The sequence below is a fragment of the Triticum urartu genome, chromosome 5A (genome assembly GCF_056163025.1).
Source record: "Triticum urartu cultivar PI428250 chromosome 5A, HENAU_Tu73, whole genome shotgun sequence".
Lineage (NCBI taxonomy): Eukaryota > Viridiplantae > Streptophyta > Magnoliopsida > Poales > Poaceae > Triticum > Triticum urartu.
This window is the reverse complement of record NC_141877.1, coordinates 607,563,613-607,585,631: the sequence shown is the minus strand read 5'-3', so window position 1 is coordinate 607,585,631 and position 22,019 is coordinate 607,563,613. Positions and strand designations below refer to the sequence as shown.

General features: G+C 50.8%; 1 protein-coding gene and 1 non-coding gene across 2 annotated transcripts; both read right to left on the bottom strand.

Moving 5' to 3' along the window:
• Positions 1–22: 22 nt before the first annotated feature.
• On the bottom strand, positions 23–95 carry TRNAA-AGC (transfer RNA alanine (anticodon AGC)). The gene has a single exon. It is a non-coding gene; the product is annotated as a tRNA-Ala (tRNA).
• A 561-nt stretch (positions 96–656) lies between these two features.
• On the bottom strand, positions 657–10,987 carry LOC125507480 (wall-associated receptor kinase 4-like). Its single transcript, XM_087524636.1, has 3 exons — positions 10,765–10,987; positions 2,542–3,123; positions 657–1,453 (listed from the first exon to the last, which is right to left on the bottom strand). The coding sequence occupies exons 2-3, from the start codon at positions 3,047–3,049 to the stop codon at positions 657–659; spliced, it is 1,305 nt and encodes a 434-aa protein (XP_087380762.1). The 5' UTR covers positions 3,050–3,123; positions 10,765–10,987.
• Between the last annotated feature and the right edge of the window lie 11,032 nt (positions 10,988–22,019).

Below are 22,019 nucleotides of genomic sequence, written 5' to 3'. Positions count from 1 at the left end.
AAAAATAGGGGGACAAAAATAATGGAGAAGTGGGGTATCGATCCCCATACCTCTCGCATGCTAAGCGAGCGCTCTACCATCTGAGCTACATCCCCTTGTTTTGCAGAACGCAATTAACAACCCTACTTAAGAGCATGGTAACTACATCTGAGCTATTTAAAAAAAATCCGTCCCACTACTTTGTATAGGAACTGTGAAACAAAGGAACCAGTTTTATGCATAATGATGATTACCCAACTGAAAACTGTAGCCAGCACAAGACTGACAGGACACAATAATAGTGCAGGCGAACAGCCTGACAAATCCATTACAGCACCGTATAATGAAAAGCATGAACAAACACATAATACAAAATACTCGCTTCAGAAAGAGTATACATTGGAGTTCTCTGTTAGTTCCCATAGAGCTCGTGCTCACTTTCATGGTATCCTGCGGCTGTGAGACTGTACTTGAAAGCTTGCCGACCAATTTCTCATCTAGGAGAATGTTCGTCGTCGACACATCATTAGAGATGATGGAACACTCATGAAGGTAGTGCAGGGCACGAGCAGCACCGATGCAGACGTCTAGACGCTGCCTCCAAGTAAGCGGTGGCTCCTCCGTTTTGTTAGCGTAAAGGTTCTCACTCAGGGTGCCACGAGCCATATAATCGTAGATCAGTATCTCTGGTTTTTCTCTTTGCAGTAACCGACCAAAGATACGAGATGATGGTGGCGGAGCTTTGCCATCATCCCTATCTCTGTCTTAAACAAACTCACATCCTGCTCAACTCTGCTACATTTGATAGCCACCTTGGTTGCTCCCCCATCAATCACTCCACAGTAAACTTTACTAGATCGACCCACACCAACAAGGTATGATTCGTCAAAGTTTCTTGTCACAGATCTCATCTCCCTAAGTGAGAAATGGCGGCACAAGTTGGATGGCAAAGATTGTGGCGTGACTGAGCTAGAAGATTGCCGGTTGTTCTGAGCTGCTGACTTGTTCCTCCACCCCCAAGGAAAAATAGTTTGTTTTCCTTGAACTTGAGTTTTTCTAAGCGCCCGAAGACTTTCTGCCACATCTATCATCTCAGGGCGTCTATCCATCTCCATCCTCAAACATTGCCCTGCTAGCTTCGCAACCCCTTCAAGAACCTTCATGTTATTCTGGCTTGAAATTTCAAGATCGAACAACTCTCTCACCTTTCTCTTCCCTGTTGCAAGAGCTTGGGTGAAACATTCAACTATGCCGGCCTCCCCATTTCTTATTGTTGCCTTTTTCTTTGTAATAAATTCAACCAGAACGATTCCGAAACTGTAAACATCACTTTTCCAGGTGAGACGCCCGCTGCGAGCAAACAAAGGGTCCATGTAACCTATGCTCCCCATTACATGCTCAGTGAAAAGGGTCGAGTCTGTGTTGACCAGTCTTGATATTCCAAAGTCAGATATTTTTGCATTGAAGTTGTCATTTAAGAGCATCTCCAACAGCCGCGCAACGCGCCGCACGCTAAAAATCGCGATACAGCGCCAGGTTAGCCAATTTTTGCGCGCAGCGGTGCGCTGGCTCCAGCGGCCGCCGCAAATTAAAGCGCGCCCACGTCGCTCCAGCAGGCGTGCTATATTTCAGTTTTTTTCTACTACATATTTGGTTTCGTAGATAGTTCTCCTACTACATATTTGGTTTCATAGATAGTTCTCCTACTACTACTCGTTCGACTCGGACTCTGTCTCAGTGATGTCCTCCTCCGACGTCAGAGCGTAGGCGTCAAGGAACCGCTCGTCGCCGGAGTTCCAGGAGGACGCATCTCCTAGCGCTTGGTTGTATTTAGCGACCGCCTTCCGCGTTCGCTTGTCCTCGCGATAGTCGGCTCGCTCCTCTCTCCTCTTCGCTCTCCTCGCCCTTCTCTGGGCGAAAAACTGTTCCTCGTTGGTGTCTTCCGGAAAGCGATGACTCCACAGCGTCATGGCTTGCTCGTCCATCTCGGCCAGCCTGAGACGATGCTCCCGCCTTCGGTGCTTGCGATGATCCTCGTCAGTGAGAAGCCGCGGGAAAGGCACCAACTCCTGTGCGCGCTCCAGCGTCGCCACGTCGGCGAAGTTCATGTCTTGACGGGACTGCAGGAGGCACCACGCCGCAGCGTCGTACGCGCGGCCTCCTGGGCGGTGTCGAAAGTTTCGAGACGGAGCCGCATGCCGCCGCCCGCCCGAATCTCGGCGGAGTAGGTGCTGGACAGACGCACGTGGACGTCGCGGTAGCCCGTACCTCCCCGGCGCCGAGGCGGCATTGTGGCGCGGTGGTGGCGTGTCAGCGGCAGAGCGCGGCAGGGGGGATGGAGAGACGGAGAGAGCGGCAAAGGGCGATGGAGAGAGCGGCGGAGGCCCTGCAATTTATAGGCGTGCCGGACGCGGCGCGCCAAATGTAACGCGCGAGCGGCCGCCTTTTCCCGCGCGCGCAATCGTTTCCCGCCACCGCTGGAGCGCGCGTAAACGCCCCGCGCGCGCTATAAAGTCAATTTACCCTGCGCGCGCGTCTTTTGGCGCGGCTGTTGAAGATGCTCTAATAGTATATTGGCAGGCTTGATATCATCATGAATGACCTGAGTATACATTTGTGAATGCATGTAACGCAATGCCTCTGAACACTCCACCGCGATCCGCAGTCGAGTATCTAATGTGATGGGAATGAGTTCATGGTGAAGAACATCGCCAAGGTTCCCTTTAGATATATACTCGCTGACTATCATTAGGGCTTTTTCCTCGGCACAGTAGCCTATGAGCCGAACTACGTTCCTGTGGTTGATTTCACAGTGGACTTTCAGCCCTTTGGCAAAATTTTCTTCTACATTACACATAAATTTCTTGACTGCAACTGTTGTTCCATCTTGGAGAACACCTTTGTAGACTTCTCCGAAGCCGCCTTTTCCAATGATAGTTTCGTAGTTACCGGTAATTCCTCTTATCTCACCCTCAGTGAAGCATTTTATGTTATGATTGTTGTGTGATAACCACTTTGATCTGTCATCCCTTTGGATCATTTCTGTCACCGTACTTTCTCGAAGGTCCATCTTATGAAAGTAAAGTAGCAGAGATTGAGTATAACAGTTAGCTTCGACTAGTATGCTGGATACATGGACTTGACCTGAAAAATAGTTTCCGAAAGTGTGAAACTCAGATCTCAATATCCAGAGTTATCAACAAAATAAGAGTACTTTACAGAAATCAATGATTGCCAAATGATTTGTGGCCATATCAGATGCTTATGTACTGAAGAAACATTGATGTGTGTTGTTTTAAAGATAGTTTGTCATGAAAGATCTCCTCTGGCTGCTAGGGTAGGAAGTTGACCAAAAGATTGGGTAAGAGCTGGTTTCAGTCCAATACATAAATCAAGAGAGTAATGTCAAACATGTAAACATGTCATGTTCATTGAGCCCCACACTGGCGCATGATAGAGATAGATAGAGTAGGTTGTTTGGATGTTTATCTCATATCTCATATTGTAACCTCTCTCTTATCTCTTCCTCCCCAAGATGTAATCTTCCTAGAAGATCTAAACTACCGCAATGTATGCGCTATCAGGGAGGTGCGCCCCTACTCCATATAACACGTAACGCGACCCTCACATCGAGGTAAGACGCTTCCGCCTAGTCGCACATGGTAATCAGAGCCTCCTCTTCCAATCTCGTCTAGGTTTCCAGAAATCCAGTAGCACTAGCCTCCATGGCTTCCTCCGCCACCTCCCACACAAGCCTCAACGGCCAGGTTCCGGAGAAACTCTCTCGCACGAACTATGTGCTTTGGCGTACTCAGATCACGCCCCAGCTGAGAGGGGCAGGTCTCTTCGGCTATGCCGATGGCACCATGCCCGAACCAATGCCCCTTCTTGTCACCAAGGACAAGGATGGGAAGGAAACCTCCGAGCCCAACCCTCTCCACCCCATCTGGGTCAGGGAGGACCAGCAGGTGCTCGGCTACTTCCTCAGCAACCTCTCCAAGGAGGTGCTGATCATGGTGACCGCGATCACCACCGCGCACGGCCTCTGGTCGGCGCTGGCGGGCATGTTCTCGTCGCAGTCCTTGAGCCGCGTCAACAACATCCGCACCGCCCTCATCAACGCTCAAAAGGGCAACCAGTCCGTCGCTGCCTACTTTGCCTTCATGCGCGGGCTTGCCGATGAACTCGCCGCGGCGGGCAAACCCATCCAGGATGACGAGCTCATCTCCTACATCCTGCACGGGCTGGACATGGACTACCAGCCCCTGGCCTCAGCTCTCGACGCCCGCGTCATGCCCTTCACCCTCGACGAGCTCTTTGCCATGCTCAGCAACTTCGATCAACGCGTGGCCCACTTCCAGAACTCCGGCGGCGGCTTCAAGTCATCTGCGAACGCGGCCACCCGCGGGCGTGGTGGCTACTCAGCTCGCCACCGCGGTCCTCCTCGTCCCAAGGGCAAGCAAGGCGGCCCCAGCAACGCCACCGGCTCCGGTTCACGCTCTGGCCGTCCCAACTCCACCAGCAACAGGGGGCGGCGCAGTGGATCTGGCCGGTCTCGTCTTGACGCCATTCGCTGTCAAATCTGTGGGAAACCTGGCCACACAGCTAAAGACTGTTGGTACCGATTTGATGAGGACGAGGCGACATCTGAAGAAGATGACAAGGTGGAGGCGGCTGCCGATGGCTCCTATGGCGTGGATACCAACTGGTATCTCGATAGTGGCGCCACCAACCATCTCACGGGCTAGCTGGAGAAGGTGACTCTCCGTGAGAAATATCATGGGAAGGATCAGATCCATACAGCCAGTGGTGCAGGTATGAGCATACATCACATAGGTCACTCAGTTATTCATACCCCTTCCCGCAAAATTCATCTTCGAAAAATCTTGCATGTTCCTAGTGCCAATAAGAATCTTCTGTCCGTTCATCGCATCACCGTTGATAATCATGTTTTCATTGAGTTTCACCCCTTTTTCTTCTTGATTAAGGATCAGACCATAAGGAGAATCCTCTATCGAGGTAGATGCGTTCGAGGACTTTAGCCGTTGATTCCGGAGTTTCGAAGATCAAATAAACAAGCTTGTGGTGCTATCAAGCTCTCGTCCACACGATGGCACGATCGTTTAGGACATGCTTCCTTTTCCTTAGTTGAAAGTTTGCTTAAGAAAAATAAGTTCCTGTTTGCTGGTGAGCGCAACATTGAGACTATTTGTGATTCTTGCCAAATAGCAAAATGTCATCAGTTACCGTATCCCATATCAACTAGTGTTTCTACTCAACCTTTGCAATTAATATTTTCTGATGTTTGGGGTCCTACTCCTAACTCGGTTGGTAGATACACATATTACGTTAGCTTTATTGATGACTATAGCAAATTCTCGTGGATTTATCTTCTCAAGAAGAGGTCCGAAGTCTTTCAAGTTGTTCAAAACTTCCAAGCACTTGTTGAACGCAAGTTTGACCGCAAGATTATTGCCGTCCAATCCGACTGGGGGGGGGGGGGGAGTATGAGAAACTCAATTCCTTTTTCCAACACTTGGCATATCACATCACGTGTCATGCCCTCATGCTCGCCAACAAAATGGGTCAGCCGAACGTAAGCATAGACACATCGTTGAGGTTGGTCTAGCCCTCCTAGCTGGTGCTTCCATGCCCCTTAAATTCTGGGATGAAGCTTTTCTCACGGCTGTTCATATCATTAATATGCTCCCTAGCCGTGTTATAAATAATGAAACTCCCATTGAACGACTTCTTCATGTCAAACCAGACTACACTTCTCTATGTGTTTTCGGCTGTGCATGCTGGCCCAATCTCCGTCCTTACAACACCAGAAAACTCATGTTTCGCTCCCAACAGTGCGTGTTCCTTGGGTATAGTGCTCAACACAAGGGGGTCAAGTGCCTTGATGTCTCCTCCAGACGTGTCTACATCTCTTGCGATGTAGTCTTTGATGAGACCAAGTTTCCATTTTCTGACCTCCACCCAAATGCCGGTGCCTTGCTTCGCAAAGAAATTCTTCTTCTCCCATCCACTCTCACTGGCTTGATTCAAGGGATGATAAATGTGTTGACTCTATGATGACTAACCCGCTCACTGAAGGAAATATGCCCTAGAGGCAATAATAAAGTTATTATTTATTTCCTTATATCATGATAAATGTTTATTATTCATGTTAGAATTGTATTAACCGGAAACATAATACATGTGTGAATACATAGACAAACAGAGTGTCACTAGTATGCCTCTACTTGACTAGCTCGTTGATCAAAGATGGTTAAGTTTCCTAGCCATTGACATGGGTTGTCATTTGATTAACGGGATCACATCATTAGGAGAATGATGTGATTGACATGACCCATTCCGTTAGCTTAGCACTCGATCGTTTAGTATGTTGCTATTGCTTTCTTCATGACTTATACATGTTCCTATGACTATGAGATTATGCAACTCCCGTTTACCGGAGGAACACTTTGTGTGCTACCAAACGTCACAACGTAACTGGGTGATTATAAAGGTGCTCTACAGGTGTCTCCGAAGGTACTTGTTGGGTTGGCGTATTTCGAGATTAGGATTTGTCACTCCGATTGTCGGAGAGGTATCTCTGGGCCCTCTCAGTAATGCACATCACTTAAGCCTTGCAAGCATTGCAACTAATGAGTTAGTTGCGGGATGATGTATTACGGAACGAGTAAAGAGACTTGCCGGTAACGAGATTGAACTAGGTATTGAGATACCGACGATCAAATCTCGGGCAAGTAACATACCGATGACAAAGGGAACAACGTATGTTGTTATGCGGTCTGACCGATAAAGATCTTCGTAGAATATGTAGGAGCCAATATGAGCATCCAGGTTCCACTATTAGTTATTGACCGGAGACGTGTCCCGGTCATGTCAACATAGTTCTCGAACCCGTAGGGTCCGCACGCTTAACGTTACGATGACAGTTATATTATGAGTTTATATGTTTTGATGTACCGAAGGTTGTTCGGAGTCCCGGATGTGATCACGGACATGAGGAGGAGTCTCGAAATGGTCGAGACATGAAGATTGATATATTGTAAGCCTATGTTTGGATGTCGGAAGTGTTCCGGATAAAATCGGGATTTTACCAGAGTACCGGGAGGTTACCGGAACCCCCCGGGAATCAAATGGGCCTTAGTGGGCCTAGGTGGAAGAGAGGAGAGGAGGCAAGGGCTGGCCGCGTGCCCCTCCCCCTAGTCCGAATAGGACAAGGAGAGGGGGGCGGCGCCCCCCTTCCTTCCTTCTCCTCCACTCCTTCCCCCTCAAGTCCTAATCCAACTAGGAAAGGGGGGAGTCCTACTCCCGGAGTAGGACTCCTCCTGGCACGCCCTCTCCCTTGGCGGCCACACCCCCCTTGCTCCTTTATATACGGGGGCAGGGGGCACCCTAGAGACACAACAATTGATCATTGTGCGGCGCCCCCCTTCACCATAGTCCACCTCGATAATACTGTAGTGGTGCTTAGGCGAAGCCCTGCGTCGGTAGAACATCAACATCGTCACCACGCCGTCGTGCTGACGAAACTCTCCCTCAACACTCGGCTGGATTGGAGTTCGAGGGACGTCATCGGGCTGAACGTGTGCTGAACTCGGAGGTGTCGTACGTTCGGTACTTGATCGGTCGGATCGTGAAGACGTACGACTACATCAACCGCGTTGTGCTAACGCTTCCGCTTTCGGTCTACGAGGGTACGTGGACAACACTCTCCCCTCTCGTTGCTATGCATCACCATGATCTTGCGTGTGTGTAGGATTTTTTTTTGAAATTACTACGTTCCCCAACACTCACCACGTTGCATGAGTTGTGTGATGATACATGAGATAGTGCAGATGCATCTGGGAACGGAAACTCGGAAGAAATCGGTGAAAATCCTGAAGAAAACGGTGCTACAGCACCATATTTCATGTGCCCCAGCTCGGGGAACAAATCCCCCTCGGGATCGGTGTGTGCAGGGCCGACAGAATTCGCCCCGGGATCTGCATCCGACGACAGGCTGCGTGGATCCGCCTCGGGGTCAGCGCCCACCCGCGTCTCGGCTGTGCCCGACCGGGCCGCTCCTGTGCCTGACGCCGCGCCCCTCGCCCAGCACCAACCCCGCTCGACCGCGTGGCCACCTCCGACTGGCTCGACGCGCGCCCGCTTTCCGGTCCAACCGGTCTACTACAAGCGGCGCGACCTGCATCGCCCGACCGGCGCGGGCCCAACCACTGCTGGCGTGGACTCCGCTGCTGGCGCCAGGAGGGCCACGGGCAATGATGATCCCGGATCTTCTGCGGCGGCTGCTGCTTCGCCCGTGCGCGTCGCTGCTTCGTCCCCTGCCACAGAAGATCTGCTGCCGCTGGACACCGCTGCTATCCCCGAATCCTCCTTGGGATCGGTGCATGCAGAAACTCCTGTACGCAGCACGGGATCCTCTTTGCAGTCACCACGACATACACGGCTGCAAAAAGGGGTAGTTCAACCTGTTGATTACAAACATGTAACAAAATACGGTATGATTTGTTCAACAGGTGAACCTTATACACTTGAAGAAGCACTTGGTGATGAACATTGGAGAAAAGCCATGAATGAAGAATACATGGCTCTGAAAAGAAATAAAACCTGGCACTTGGTTCCCCACAGAAAGGTAAAAATCTTATTGATTGTAAGTGGGTTTTTAGGATCAAGAGAAAATCTGATGGAACCATAGATCGCTACAAAGCAAGACTTGTGGCAAAGGGCTTTAAACAATGGTATGGCATAGACTACGAGGACACCTTTAGTCCCGTTGTAAAAGCTGCCACCATTCGTCTTGTGTTGTCTATTGCAGTTTCCAGAGGCTGGAGTCTCAGACAACTTGATGTACAGAATGCGTTTCTTCATGGTGTTCTGGAAAAGGAAGTGTACATGAAACAACCTCCTGGGTTTGAAAACAAGAATGCACCTTCTCACGTGTGCAAACTTGATAAGGCACTATATGGGTTGAAGCAAGCTCCTAGGGCGTGGTATTCCCGACTCAGTCAAAAAATGCAAACACTTGGTTTTGTCCCTTCTAAGTCTGACACCTCATTGTTCATCTACAATAAATGCAACACACACATATTTGTTCTCATATATGTTGATGATATTATTGTTACAAGTTCATCTGATGATACTGTCATAGGACTTTTGAAAGATCTTAGTGCAGAGTTTGCTCTCAAGGATCTTGGAGAGTTGCATTATTTTCTGGGAATAGGTAAAGAAGCATGAGAATGGTATTCATCTCTCCGAAGAAAAGTATGCAACAGACTTGGTGAAGAAAGCTGGCTTACAAGGTTGTAAACCCTCACCCACTCCATTGTCTAGTTCTGAAAAGCTATCTCTTACAAAAGGGCAGCCCTTGAGCCAAGATGACAGCACAAAATACAGAAGTCTAGTAGGTGCACTTCAATATTTAACACTTACAAGACCTGATATCTCATTTGCTGTCAATAAAGTTTGCCAATTCCTCCACGCACCCACTATAGTTCATTGGACTGCTGCAAAACGCATAGTCAGATATGTCAAAAACACTCTTAATATTGGTCTCAATCTCAGCAAATCTTCATCTACACTTGTGAGTGCCTTCTCAGATTCTGATTGGGCAGGATGCCTAGATGACAGGCGTTCCACTGGTGGCTTTGCAGTTTTCTTTGGCCCTAACTTGATTTCATGGTGTGCAAGAAAACAGGCCACGGTCTCCAGATCAAGTACAGAGGCAGAATACAAAGCATTAGCTAATGGTACAGCTAAGATCATATGGGTGCAGTCCATGCTAAAGGAGCTTGGTGTGAAAAGTGCCAAGGCTCCCTGTTTGTGGTGTGATAACTTAGGTGCCACATACTTATCTGCTAACCCTGTTTTCCATGCCAGAACAAAGCATATAAAGATTGATTTCCATTTTATCAGAGAAAGAGTGGCTCAAAAGCAACTTAACATTCGGTTTGTGCATTCCAGAGATCAGATAGCAGATGGATTCACAAAGGCCCTACCTGTCAGAAGCTTTGAGGACTTCAAGCATAATCTCAAGTTGATGAAGTTGTGATTAAGGGAGGGTGTCAAACATGTAAACATGTCACGTTCATTGAGCCCCACACCGGTGCATGATAGAGATAGATAGAGTAGGTTGTTTGGATGTTTATCTCATATCTCATATTATAACCTCTCTCTTATCGCTTCCTCCCCAAGATATAATCTTCCTAGAAGATCTAAACTACCGCAATGTATGCGCTATCAGGGAGGTGCGCCCCTGCTCCATATAACACGTAACGCGTCCCTCACATCGAAGTAAGACGCTTCCGTCTAGTCGCACAAGTAAGAGTGCTCGACTTCGCATATCGAATAACATAACATAGTCTCTAGGTGATGAAGAATAAACATTGTCACGTTTTCATAATTATAATAAACCTAGGATGGTTCTTCAGTAATTTGCACAAAATTTAAGAAAATTATTTAATTTGTTGCTGGGCTTCATTGATGGAGGGAATACATCCATAAGGAAAGGTCGAAGGAGAGTGCAAAATTAATCACTATTGTTCAGTTCTGCCGTGGTACTACTAACTGGAGCTGGGCAGGCATTGGGTAACTCTGCATAAGCTGTCTGACAGAGAAAAGGAATAACACCAGGAGAACAGGTGGAAACCTATTGATGCATAGAACCAAAGAATAAGAATGCCAGAACGCAAACCTATAGAAAATCATCCACTAACGGAAGTATAGAAGTTCAGTAAGATATAAAGACGGTCATGATTGAGCCAAACATACCTCTTAGGAATTGATGTGACAATACAATTTATGAAGCATCTTTCTCATATTTGTATGCTTGTAGCACATATCGCCATGGAGTGGATCTGGACGAACGAGGAGATGGTCGACTCTCACAGGAAGACCTTATCTCTGAAGGTTGAGGGGTCAAAATAAGCCGGCTTGCTACGTACCAAATGAAATACATATCAAATACACAGTACGCATGCTACCAAATGAGAAGTCTGACTGTCCATGTGGTGGAACAGAACAGTGTTCCAACTTGGAAACATCCTAAACCAGTCCAATTGGAATCTTTTTCCCCACGAATACCTGGAAATTTTCTGGCCACAGGCTTTAGATCGCGAATGTTCGGCCAATTAATGAAGCAGCAAAGACTGAGCATACAACTTAGCTTCGGCTAATATGCTGGACACACCGACTTGACCTGAAAAATAGTTTCCAAATCAGTGAAACTGAAATCTCATATAACCAGAGTTATCAACAACATAGGGATACTTTGCAGAATCACTGAATGGTACTCCTTCCGTCCCATAATATAAAAACGTTTTTAACACTACGCTAGTGTCAAAAACGTTCTTATATTATGGAACGGAGGAAAACATTCTTATATTATGGGACGGAGGGAGTAAGTAATTTGTGGCCATATCAGATGGCCACGTACTAACAAAAACACTGAATTACTACCTTATGGCCGGGTTCCACTATCATCAGATAACGGAACACCGCATATCCAGCATCCAGTGCAAAGATAAGAAACAAAGATAGTTTGTCATACAAGATCTCCTCTTGCTCGCGAAGGGTAGGAAATTGACCAAAGATGGGACAAGAGTCATTTTCAGTCCCATAGAACATATCCTCTAGGTGATGATGGTTTAATTATAATATACCTAGGTTACTTCTTCGTGTAATTTGCACAAAACTGTAGAAAAATTATTTAATCTCGTTGCTGGACTTCATCGATGGAGGGCATGCGTCCATAAGGAAATTTCGAAATTGTAGGTAGGGGAGAGCAAGATTAATCATTATTGTTCAGTTCTGCCGTGGTATTAACTGGAGTTACTGTTGGAACTAATCTTGTTATTAGTATTAAGCATATAGGATTAGATCATGTTTAATCTGTTGCATTGGTCATAGAGATGTAGAGTTGCATTAGTGTTACTAAGTGATGATTCGTTGCATGCTCGGCAACATGGCAAAGCGGCCGGATCAGCAACACAGAGATAGAGCGAGTGCAGGCGAGCAAATCGGCAAGTCAGGAGATGAGTGGCCGTGACATGATTTAGTTAGACTTAGTGATGTACATGCATATTAGTGTGGTCAAGTGTTTGTTAGTGGCAGACTACATGCATGGAGGTAAACGGCCGAGCTGTGTGGCCGTTGCGTGAGGTTCGGCTAGTTAGTGCTGAACGTGCATGCATGAAGGTAGGTAGTGTGGAGTTAAAAACGGATCAAGCCATTTGTGTGTGGCTTGGCCGGCGTGTGTGCATGTAGTGGTTAGTGGGTGCGTGATAGTCGTGTGAGTCCGGCTATTAAAGCCCATGTATCTGCATCATGTATGTGTGAGAGTGTCGTCGGAACCATGATGGCGCTCCCAACGGCTCCTGTACGGTCAGGAGGCAGCGGCGACGCGCTCGGTGTCCGGGTGGAGGAGGCGGTCTGCTCCGACGAGGAGTGGACGGCGGTGCGGAAGGGCGCGGGGGGCAGGGCGGTGCACGCTGCACCCCTCCTCAGCCCGGCGCCGTCGGGCGGCAGCCACTTCTGGGCGTTGGCGGGGGAAAGCTCGGACGACGACGAGGTAAGCCATGTGAGTGAGGGTGGGAGTGCGAGTTCGATTTCGACGCGGGCACGTTCGTCGTGCTCGCTGGCTGACTATGTCACGCACGCCGAGGAGCAGGGAGCTTCCGGTAGGGCGGGCCGGCACCGGCGTTTTGCGCCCGGTGGCCGCGGCGTGGGTCGCCAAGCGGAGTCGCGTGGTGGGGTACCACGGGGTCGCCAGGGGGCGGGTGCCCTTGCGCTCCTAACAGCGGCGAGGGAGGCCGCGGCGCAGGAGCTAGCTCGGCTGGACGCGGAGCCTCGGCGGCCGGCGATGGGCGCGCAGGGTGGCGGCGGCGGATTGGCGTCGTCTCCGCTCGGAGGGGAAACCGTTAGGGTTTCCGTGGCTGGGCCGCGGTCCATTGGTGGGCCGCTGGCGTCAGTTGGGCCGCCCGGTCCAGTTGGGGGGCCCGATGTGCTCCCCTCGGGGCCTGGCTCCACAGGGGTGGGGTTGGACCTGGTGCTGCGGGCTGGCAATGCGTTGGAGGCGGCCCAGGGGGCGCCTTTGCGGCCCGCGGCCCGGTCGGTCGACGCGTCGCTAGGGTTGCCTCCCCGCCTCCCCTATAAATGGATGTGGGTGCGCCGGGGCGCGCTAGATCCCTCCTTAGGGTTTCCAGCCACCACTGCTCAGATCCGCCGCTTCGGAAAGCAAGCCCATCGGCTGCGTCGCCTATCCTCTCCCCCTCCTCTTCGTCGCTCTTTCGCCGAGGTGGTGCAGATGGGCTCGCGCGGGGAGCGGCGCGGGGAGAAGCCATCGATGTCGCCTCCCCTGGATCCAGAAGCCGAGCGGTAGCGCGAGTGCGACCTGCGCGCCAAGGCCAAGATGCAGCTCGCAATCCAGGAGGCGGAGGCAGGTGGTTGGGGGCTGCCGCCCCCATGGTGGATCAAGGAGCAGGAGCACAAGCATCAAAAGAAGGAGGAGCACCGGCGGCGCGGCCTCGAGAAGAAGAAGGAGCTGAAGCATAAGGAGATGCAGCACCCTCTCGGCGGCGACCGGGTCTACGCCAAGAAGCAGAAGCAGCGGCCGGGGCCTGTGGCGGATCTGCGCCGGGCTACGCCTGCGCTGATGGGGGCACTGTCTTCGTCCAAGGGCACGGCGGCAGAGCCGATCCCGGTGGAGGTGGAGGCAGCGGATGGGCCGGAGTGCTTCAAGTGCGGGCGGGTCGGCCATTTCCAGAGTGAGTGCGCGTTCAAGCCCCTCTGCATCCTCTGTCAAGAAGAAGGCCACGCCTCGGCCTACTGCTCGACCCGTGGCAGGCCGCTGCAGCTGCAGATCATGGGGAACGCGATCCCGGGCCAGGGGTTCTTCTGCCTGCCGTTCGTGGAGGGCCCGGAGGACGCTGCCGAGGTCGAGGGCCTGGGCTCGGATGCGGCCTTCATCTCTGCCGCTCCGGGCCTGCTCTCCTCTGTGGTTCTTGAGGCGGAGCTGCCGCACCTCTTTGAGGGAGAATGGGATTGGCAGGTGCTTCCGGTGGGCGTGGACCGGTTCTCGGTGGTGTTTCCCAACAAAGCGATGCTAAGGATGGTGACGCGCAGCGGAAAGTTGTTCCTCTCCCTCAACAATATCATGGCGGAGATCCGGGAGGCGCGCGAGGAGGAACCCAAGGCCATGACCATGCCCGAGGTGTGGGTGAAGTTGTGGGGCGTCCCCCCAAGCAATGACGGGTCGATCGGCTCATGGCAGCCACCACCATGATCGGCCGCCCCATTGCGGTCGACGAGCTGTCCCTGATCCGGGTGGGTCCGGTGCGAATGCGGTTCGCCTGCCGTGCACCTGACAAGCCGGCGGTCGTGTCGAACTATGGTTCAACGGCGAGGGGTACGGCATCAAGCTGGAGCCAGAGCTGGCGGCGCCAGGGCGCGGCGCGGCACCTCCACCGCCCCCACCTTCAAATGGCAAAGGCCCCAGCGACAAAGACAAAGATGCGGACCACGACAACGACAAGAGCATGGGAGATGACTCCATCGACACTTCGGCATGGGACAAGCTGGGCATCCACGACAAGTCCCTGGACAAGACAGCGGGTACTCCCAAGGGCTCGGTGGCGGCTGCGTTTGCGCCTCCCGGCGCGACGGGCGCACTCCTGGAGGTGAACCAGTACGGGTCCAATCTGGCCCTTGACTCCGAGGCGGAACGGGGAGTGACGGCCTCGTGCGACTCTGGGCGTCGCTCCTCTCTCCTGCCAGGCGTGCGCTCCTCGGGGCTCGGGGGTGGAGACCAGGGGGCGGCTCCGCCATGTGGCTGCCCCCCTCCTCCGGAGGTGCGAGCAAGAGCGGGTCGGTGAGGCAGGTGAAGAAGACCGCATGCCGCAAGGTGGCGTCGATCCCTCCGATGGAGAATTTGGGCGCGCCACCTACGCCTAAGCAGGCGGTCATGGCCTTGGCTTCTCCGCTAGCCCCGGCTGTTGGCGGTCCTGCGGCTGCCTCGTCGGGACTAGCCACTACCCTGCGGGCGGAGGCTGTGGCGCTCCCGGTGATCAAGGCGCGTCACTCCAAGATGGTGGCCACGGACCCTACCCCGACGCGCACCAGTGGTCGCCCCAAGGGAGCCAAGGGCAACATGCCTTCGCTCCAACGCGCGCAACTTCTGCAAGCCGAGAAGAACATGGAGATTGACGGTAATCCCCCCTCCTCCCGTTTTACGATTCTAGAATCTTTCTCGGACACGCGTCTGGGGGCTATTTTGGGGGATAGTGGGGTGGACTTGGTGTGTGTGAGGGAGATGCCCGTTCGCTAATATCTTTAGTTCGTGCGAAGGAACTAGCACAAGCAACACTTGCTAGTGCTGCAGCTGCGCGCGTGGGCACAACGGCAGAGGGAGCAGGGGCACCCTTGTCCATGGCTGCGCTGCCCGATCAGAGCGCGGTATCCGCAGGGGAGGATACCGTCTCTCCCCCTCGTCTGCCCCCAAAGGACGAGGCGTGTGGCAAAAGCGGTGACCTCGCGCAGGATCCGCCTCCGTAACCGCATTATTTGATGTGTTTCCTCTTTTGGAACATACGTGGCTTCGGCCACGCTGGGAGACGGACCCAGCTTAAGGAGTACTTGCACAATGAGGGCATTGACGCGGTAGGCATCCAGGAAACCATTAAGGCTGAGTTTCAGCATCACGAGTTGCTGGCAATTGATCCCCTGGAGTGCTTCGTGTGGCATTGGTTCCCGGCCCGCGGCCACTCTGGTGGCTTGCTCATGGGTTTAAGCAACCTTTGCTTTGAGGTTCTGTCTTGGGAGACATGCACCTTTTTTTATTTCTGCCCACGTTAGACATAGGGCGTCTATGCGGGAATGGGTGATGCTTGTGGTGTACGGCCCAGCTGACCACTCATGCTCGCTAGAATTCCTGAACGAGCTCCAGGCCAGGGTGGGTTCTGTGGAAGCCCAACATTTGCCAGTGGTGATGGGGGCGACTTCAACTTAATCCGCTTGAGTGCGGACAAGAACAATGCTAACATTAACTGGAACAGATTCGCCATGTTCAACAATGCGATCGCAGCCATGGCACTTAGGGAAGTGGCCAGGTCTGGAGCGCGGTTCACCTGGACCAACAAACAACTATCGCCGATGCGGTCTGTTCTAGATAGGGTGTTTGTTATGGCCGACTGGGAGCTGTGGTTCCCTATGTGCTTGTTGGTCGCCGAAACTAGGATCGGGTCTGACCACGTGCCTCTGGTCTTGTCCACTGATACGTCTCCAACATATCTATAATTTTTGATTGCTCCATTCTATATTATCTACTGTTTTGAATGTTTATGGGCTTTATTATACACTTTTATATCATTTTTGGGACTAACCTATTAACCCAGAGCCCAGTGCCAGTTTCTGTTTTTACCCTGTTTTAGGGTTTCGAAGAAAAGGAAAATCAAACGGAGTCCAATTGACCCGAAACTTCATGGAACTCATTTTTGGAAGGAATAAAGCCCAGAAGACTTGGAGTGCACGTCGGGGGGCCTGCGAGGAGGCCACGAGGCAGGGGGCGCGCCCACCCCCTGGGCGCGCCCTCCACCCTCGTGGCCGTCACATCCCTAGAAATCTTCTTGTAATTAGTGGCATTGCATCCATGCATCTTTTTCAATTTCAATTAATCTTGAAATGGGGATGCTTAAACCCTAGCACCAAATGAATTCAACTAGGGTCAAAATAAAATATTTTTCATTGAACTCAAAATGCCCTCTAAAAATGTTCAACATTTCTGGATTGAGGTGGAAGCATCTACCAAAAATGGTTTACATTTTTGCAGGACATATTTGGGCTTTGAATTAATTCAAACATATTTGAATTGGAGCTATTTAAATGCTATATATATTTTAGGTGCTCCAAAAATGTTGGAAGTAGTTATGGGTCACTGGAATAATTCAGACAGCACCCCTAATTATTTCCAGGATTTTATAAAATGGTTTAGTATTTTACTAAATCAAAACGAAACAAAATAAATAGAAAACAGAAAAGAGAGAGAGAAAGGAAACTAACCTGGCGCCTAGCTGGCCTGGCCCAGCACGGCCCAGTCTAGCTGGCCGATGCCAGCCATCTCCCTCCTCTCGCCAGAAGGACGAGAGTCGCGTGCTCGACGCGCGCGTCCACACGCCCGAGCCACCTCCTGCTTCTGCCGATGCCCCGGACGACTCCAGACGACGCCACGCGCCTCCTGACCTCTCTCTCACACCCGCAGCTCCTCCCCTCCTCTGGCTCCCTCCCCCTCTCTTCCCGAGCGCACCAGAGGGTGCCGCCGTGCTCTGCCGCGGCCATCGGCCACCCCACGCCCCGCCGACGTGCCCAGAAGCCCCGCCACTTCTTCCTCAACCTTCTCACCGAGCCGCGCGACGCCTGAAGCCCCCGGACGACCTCACCGAGCTCGTCTTTAACCTCCCGATGCCGAGATCCCCATCGCCATTTCGTCGCCATCTCTGCCTCCCCGAGCTCGCCGTTCGCTCGCCTGCACCCGCAGTGAGCCACTGATCCTTCCCCCCTTTCCGTTTTCGCTTGCGTGCATCGTATGCGCTGCCTTGAGCTTGCCCGCACGCATCACCGCCCGTGCTCGCCGCCGACGTGTCTCTGGCCATCTACTGGTCCGGCCGTCCTGCCCAGCTCCCTCCCCGCGCAGTGTAGAGCACGTAGGTGCCCTGCACGAGCCACCACGGCCGTTGCAACGACGACCCCGAGCCCACCGAACTCCGGCCGCCGCTGTCGAGCTCGTCGGCGTCGTTTACGGCGTCCCCTTGTCCAACCACTTGCACCCTTGGATGCGGCAGCCCCCCAGCTCCATATAGCACGTCTCCGCCGTCGATTTGGTCACCAGAGGACCAAATCCGAGGCCCTCCGCCGCGTCTGGCCTCGCCGGCGTTGAGTCGCCGGCGGGTTGACCGCTTTGACCGCCGGTGGTTTAGCCCCGGTTGACCAGGGGATTTGACCTCCCCTGGGTCTATGACATGCGGGCCCCGCCCGGCTAATTAATCTAGTTTAGGTTTAAACTTAATTAGTTTAACCTAGGTTAGTGCTAATTAAATTAGGTTAGTTTAGTTAGCCACTGACACGTGGGCCCCACGCCCTAATTAACCCCTGTTTTATTTCTGCTTAGGATTAACTAAACCAGAGCGGCCCCACGCGTCAGCTTTGACCAAGCTGACGTGGCCGTTGACTGGCCCCACACGTCAGTGACTCTAGGTAGCACCGTGACACTGACCAGTGGGACCCATTGGTTAGGTTTGACCTGGACCGCCTCTGTTGACTTTTTGATGTCACACCGACATCATGCTTACGTAATAAATGTTTCTAGAATTAAAATAAATCAGAAATGATTTATAAATTTCAGAAAATGTACTAAACTTCTAAAATTCATATAAATTCAACCGCAACTCAGAATCGAATAATTTATATATGAAAAATTATCAGAAAAATCCAAAGAATCTGTTTATGGCATTTTCATGCATGTTAGAACAACTTATGGCTACTGTCTAGGACAAATTAAGTGAATGACATTTAAATAACCACATGTGGAGTTTGAACCTAAACCTAGTGTTCAAACCAACTCCAGTTAACTTGTTGCTAGTTGCATTAGGCCAATCAACAACATATTTCCATGTCACATTCATGCATCATATTGTTGCATTGCATTGATTGTGTCCTTCTCCGTTTGCCGGTAACCGTCCCCTCTGAGTCGACGATGTTTCCGATGACGTGATCGATGACACCGATGAAGAACTATATTATCTTCAGAAGTGCCAGGCAAGCAAAACCCCCTTGTTCATTCCGATACAATCCCACTCTCTCGCTCCTGCTCTCTTTTACAGCATTAGGACAACAACAATTCAACTGTTACATGCTGCGGTAGTTGAATCCCTTTCCTCTGCATGACCTGTCATTGCCACAGTAAATAGATGAAACCCACTAGCATGAGTAGGAATTGTTTGAGCCCTGATGTGCCTACTCATTCATGCTTGTTTGTCATGCCTGCTATTGCTTAGAGTTGTGTCAGGTCTGATTCATCGGGGGTGAATTGGAAAGTTGTGAACATGTCCTACTGTTGAGAGCTAAGTGTGTGAACACGATTTGGTAAAGGTAGCGGTGAGAGGCCATGTAGGAGTACATGGTGGGTTGTCTCATTGCTGCCGTCCTCAGGAACTGAGTTCTATGTTTGTGATCCATGAACAGTTACTACCACACATTGGGTTCCGGTAACTCGACCCCTCTCGGCTTATTAATCAACTCGATCTCTGTCCAGGAGTTGCAACTAGTTTCTGGTGTTTGTAGGTAGTGTTAGTAGTCTACCAAGTGGCACCCGGTACAGATGGGCTTGGGACAGACTAGGCACAGTGGCACGGTGTACCAAGTGGCACCCGGATGGTGGGCTTGGGAACCCTGCACACATCGTTTGGGGCCGTGAGCGACACCCCGGCCAGATCTCCTTGCGGATGGAACCCGAATAGGCGATAAACCTGGACGAGAGACTTGTGTTATTAGTCAGGTCATGGCCGACTCCCTCACCAGGCTTCCGCTTGAAGGTTGCCGAGATACACGACGTGTACATGGTGGTAAGTGGCGAAGCGTGTGTGAAGAAGTACACCCCTGCATGGTTATCATTATCTATTCGAATAGCGGGATTCCTCGGATATGGAAACTTGGACCCCTTGCATAGTTCATAGACAAGTGAAAGTGGATACTCTAAAATGCGCAAAATGAGCGTGAGTGCTATGGATGGCGTTCTCGTAGGGAGACAGGAGCGGATCCATAGTGGTGTATTGATATGGTGAATATGTGGACTCATGTGCGCCACCTCAAAGAGTTATTTGCAGTCGTAGTTCAGGATAGCCACCGAGTCAAAGCTGACTTGCTGCAGTTAAACTCCACCACCCCTTTGACGATACCGATGCATATGTAGTTAGTTCTGATGTAAGTCTTGCTGGGTACATTTGTACTCACGTTTGCTTAATTTATGTTTTGTAGAGAGAGTTCAGTCTCACTAGTAGTATCGTGTGGACTTCGAAGTTTAGCTTGTTACCTCAGCTACGATCTTGTACCCTTGGGAGGGTCTTGTAGATAGTCACGCTTCTCAGCCTTTTTCATTTGTAGTTGTCTGTACTCAGACAAGTTATCCTTCTGCATGTGCTTGTTGCTTGTATGCTTTGTATGTTGGGTCATGAGACCCATGTTTGTAATATCTAGCTCTTCGGAGCCTAATGAATAAATACTTTGAGTCGTAGAGGTTTGTTGTGATGCCATGTTGTATTTGCACATACCGAGCATATTGTGTGTATGTTATTGAAATGCTTGGTATGTGTGGGATCTGACAATCTAGTTGTTTATCCTTGGTAGCCTCTCTTATGGGGAAATGTAGTCTGGTGTTTCCACTGAGCCTTGGTAGTCTGCTACAGCCCGGTTTACCGGAGTCCTGCTAGCCCAGTACTACTGCTCCGGAACACTTAGACTGGCCGACATATGATTCGCTTTGTTCCTGTGTCTGTCCCTTCAGGGAAATGTCACGCGGTGACTTCCGGAGTCCTGCTAGCCTGCTACAGCCCGGGTTCCCGGAGTCCTATTAGCCCAGTTGCTATAGCCCAGATTCACACGCTGATGACCGACATGTTCGATGTTGTTTCATGTATGCCTATCCCCATAAGTTAGTGCCACTTTGGGTTCACGACTAGTCATGTCGGCCCGGGTTCTCTGTCATATGGATGCTAGCGACACTATCATATACGTGAGCCAAAAGGCGCAAACGGTCCCAGGCCAGGTAAGGTGGCACCCGTGGGAATACCGTGCGTGAGCCCGCAAAGTGATATGAAGTGTTACATGCTAGATCGGTGTGACTTAGGATCGGGGTCCTGACAGTGGCCCCCCTGACGTACTTCTTCCGCCTATATATCTCCACATACCCTAAAAACATCCGGGAGCACAATAGATCAGGAGTTCCGCCGCCAGAAGCCTCCGTAGCCACCGAAAACCAATCTAGACCCGTTCCGGCACCCTGCCGGAGGGGGAATCCTTCTCCGGTGGCCATCTTCATCATCCCGGCGCTCTCCATGACGAGGAGGGAGTAGTTCTCCCTCGGGGCTGAGGGTATGTACCAGTAGCTATGTGTTTGATCTCTCTCTCTCTCTCTCGTGTTCTTGAGGTGATACGATCTTGATGTATCGCGAGCTTTGCTATTATATTTGGATCCTATGATGTTTCTTCCCCCCTCTACTCTCTTGTAATGGATTGAGTTTCCCCTTTGAAGTTATCTTATCGGATTGAGTCTTTAAAGATTTGAGAACACTTGATGTATGTCTTGCCGTGGATATCTGTGGTGACAATGGGATATCACGTGATTCACTTGATGTATGTTTTGGTGATCAACTTGCGGGTTCCACCCATGAACCTATGCATAGGGGTTGGCACACATTTTCGTCGTGATTCTCCGGTAGAACTTTGGGGCACTCTTTGATGTCCTTTGTGTTGGTTGAATAGATGAATCTGATATTGTGTGATGCATATCATATAATCATACCCACAGATACTTGAGGTGACATTGGAGTATCTAGGTGACATTAGGGTTTTGGTTGATTTGTGTCTTAAGGTGTTATTCTAGTACGAACTCTAGGGTTGTTTGTGACACTTATAGGAATAGCCCAACAGGTTGATTGGAAAGAATAACTTTGAGGTGGTTTCGTACCCTACCATAATCTCTTCGTTCGTTCTCCGCTATTAGTGACTTTGGAGTGACTCTTTGTTGCATGTTGAGGGATAGTTATGTGATCCAATTATGTTAGTATTGTTGAGAGGACTTGCACTAGTGAAAGTATGAACCCTAGGCCTTGTTTCAATGCATTGCAATACCGTTTACGCTCATTTTTATCACTTGCTACCTTGCTGTTTTTATAATTTCAGATTACAAATACCTTTATCTACTATCCATATACCACTCATTTCACCATCTCTTTGCCGAACTAGTGCACCTATACAATTTA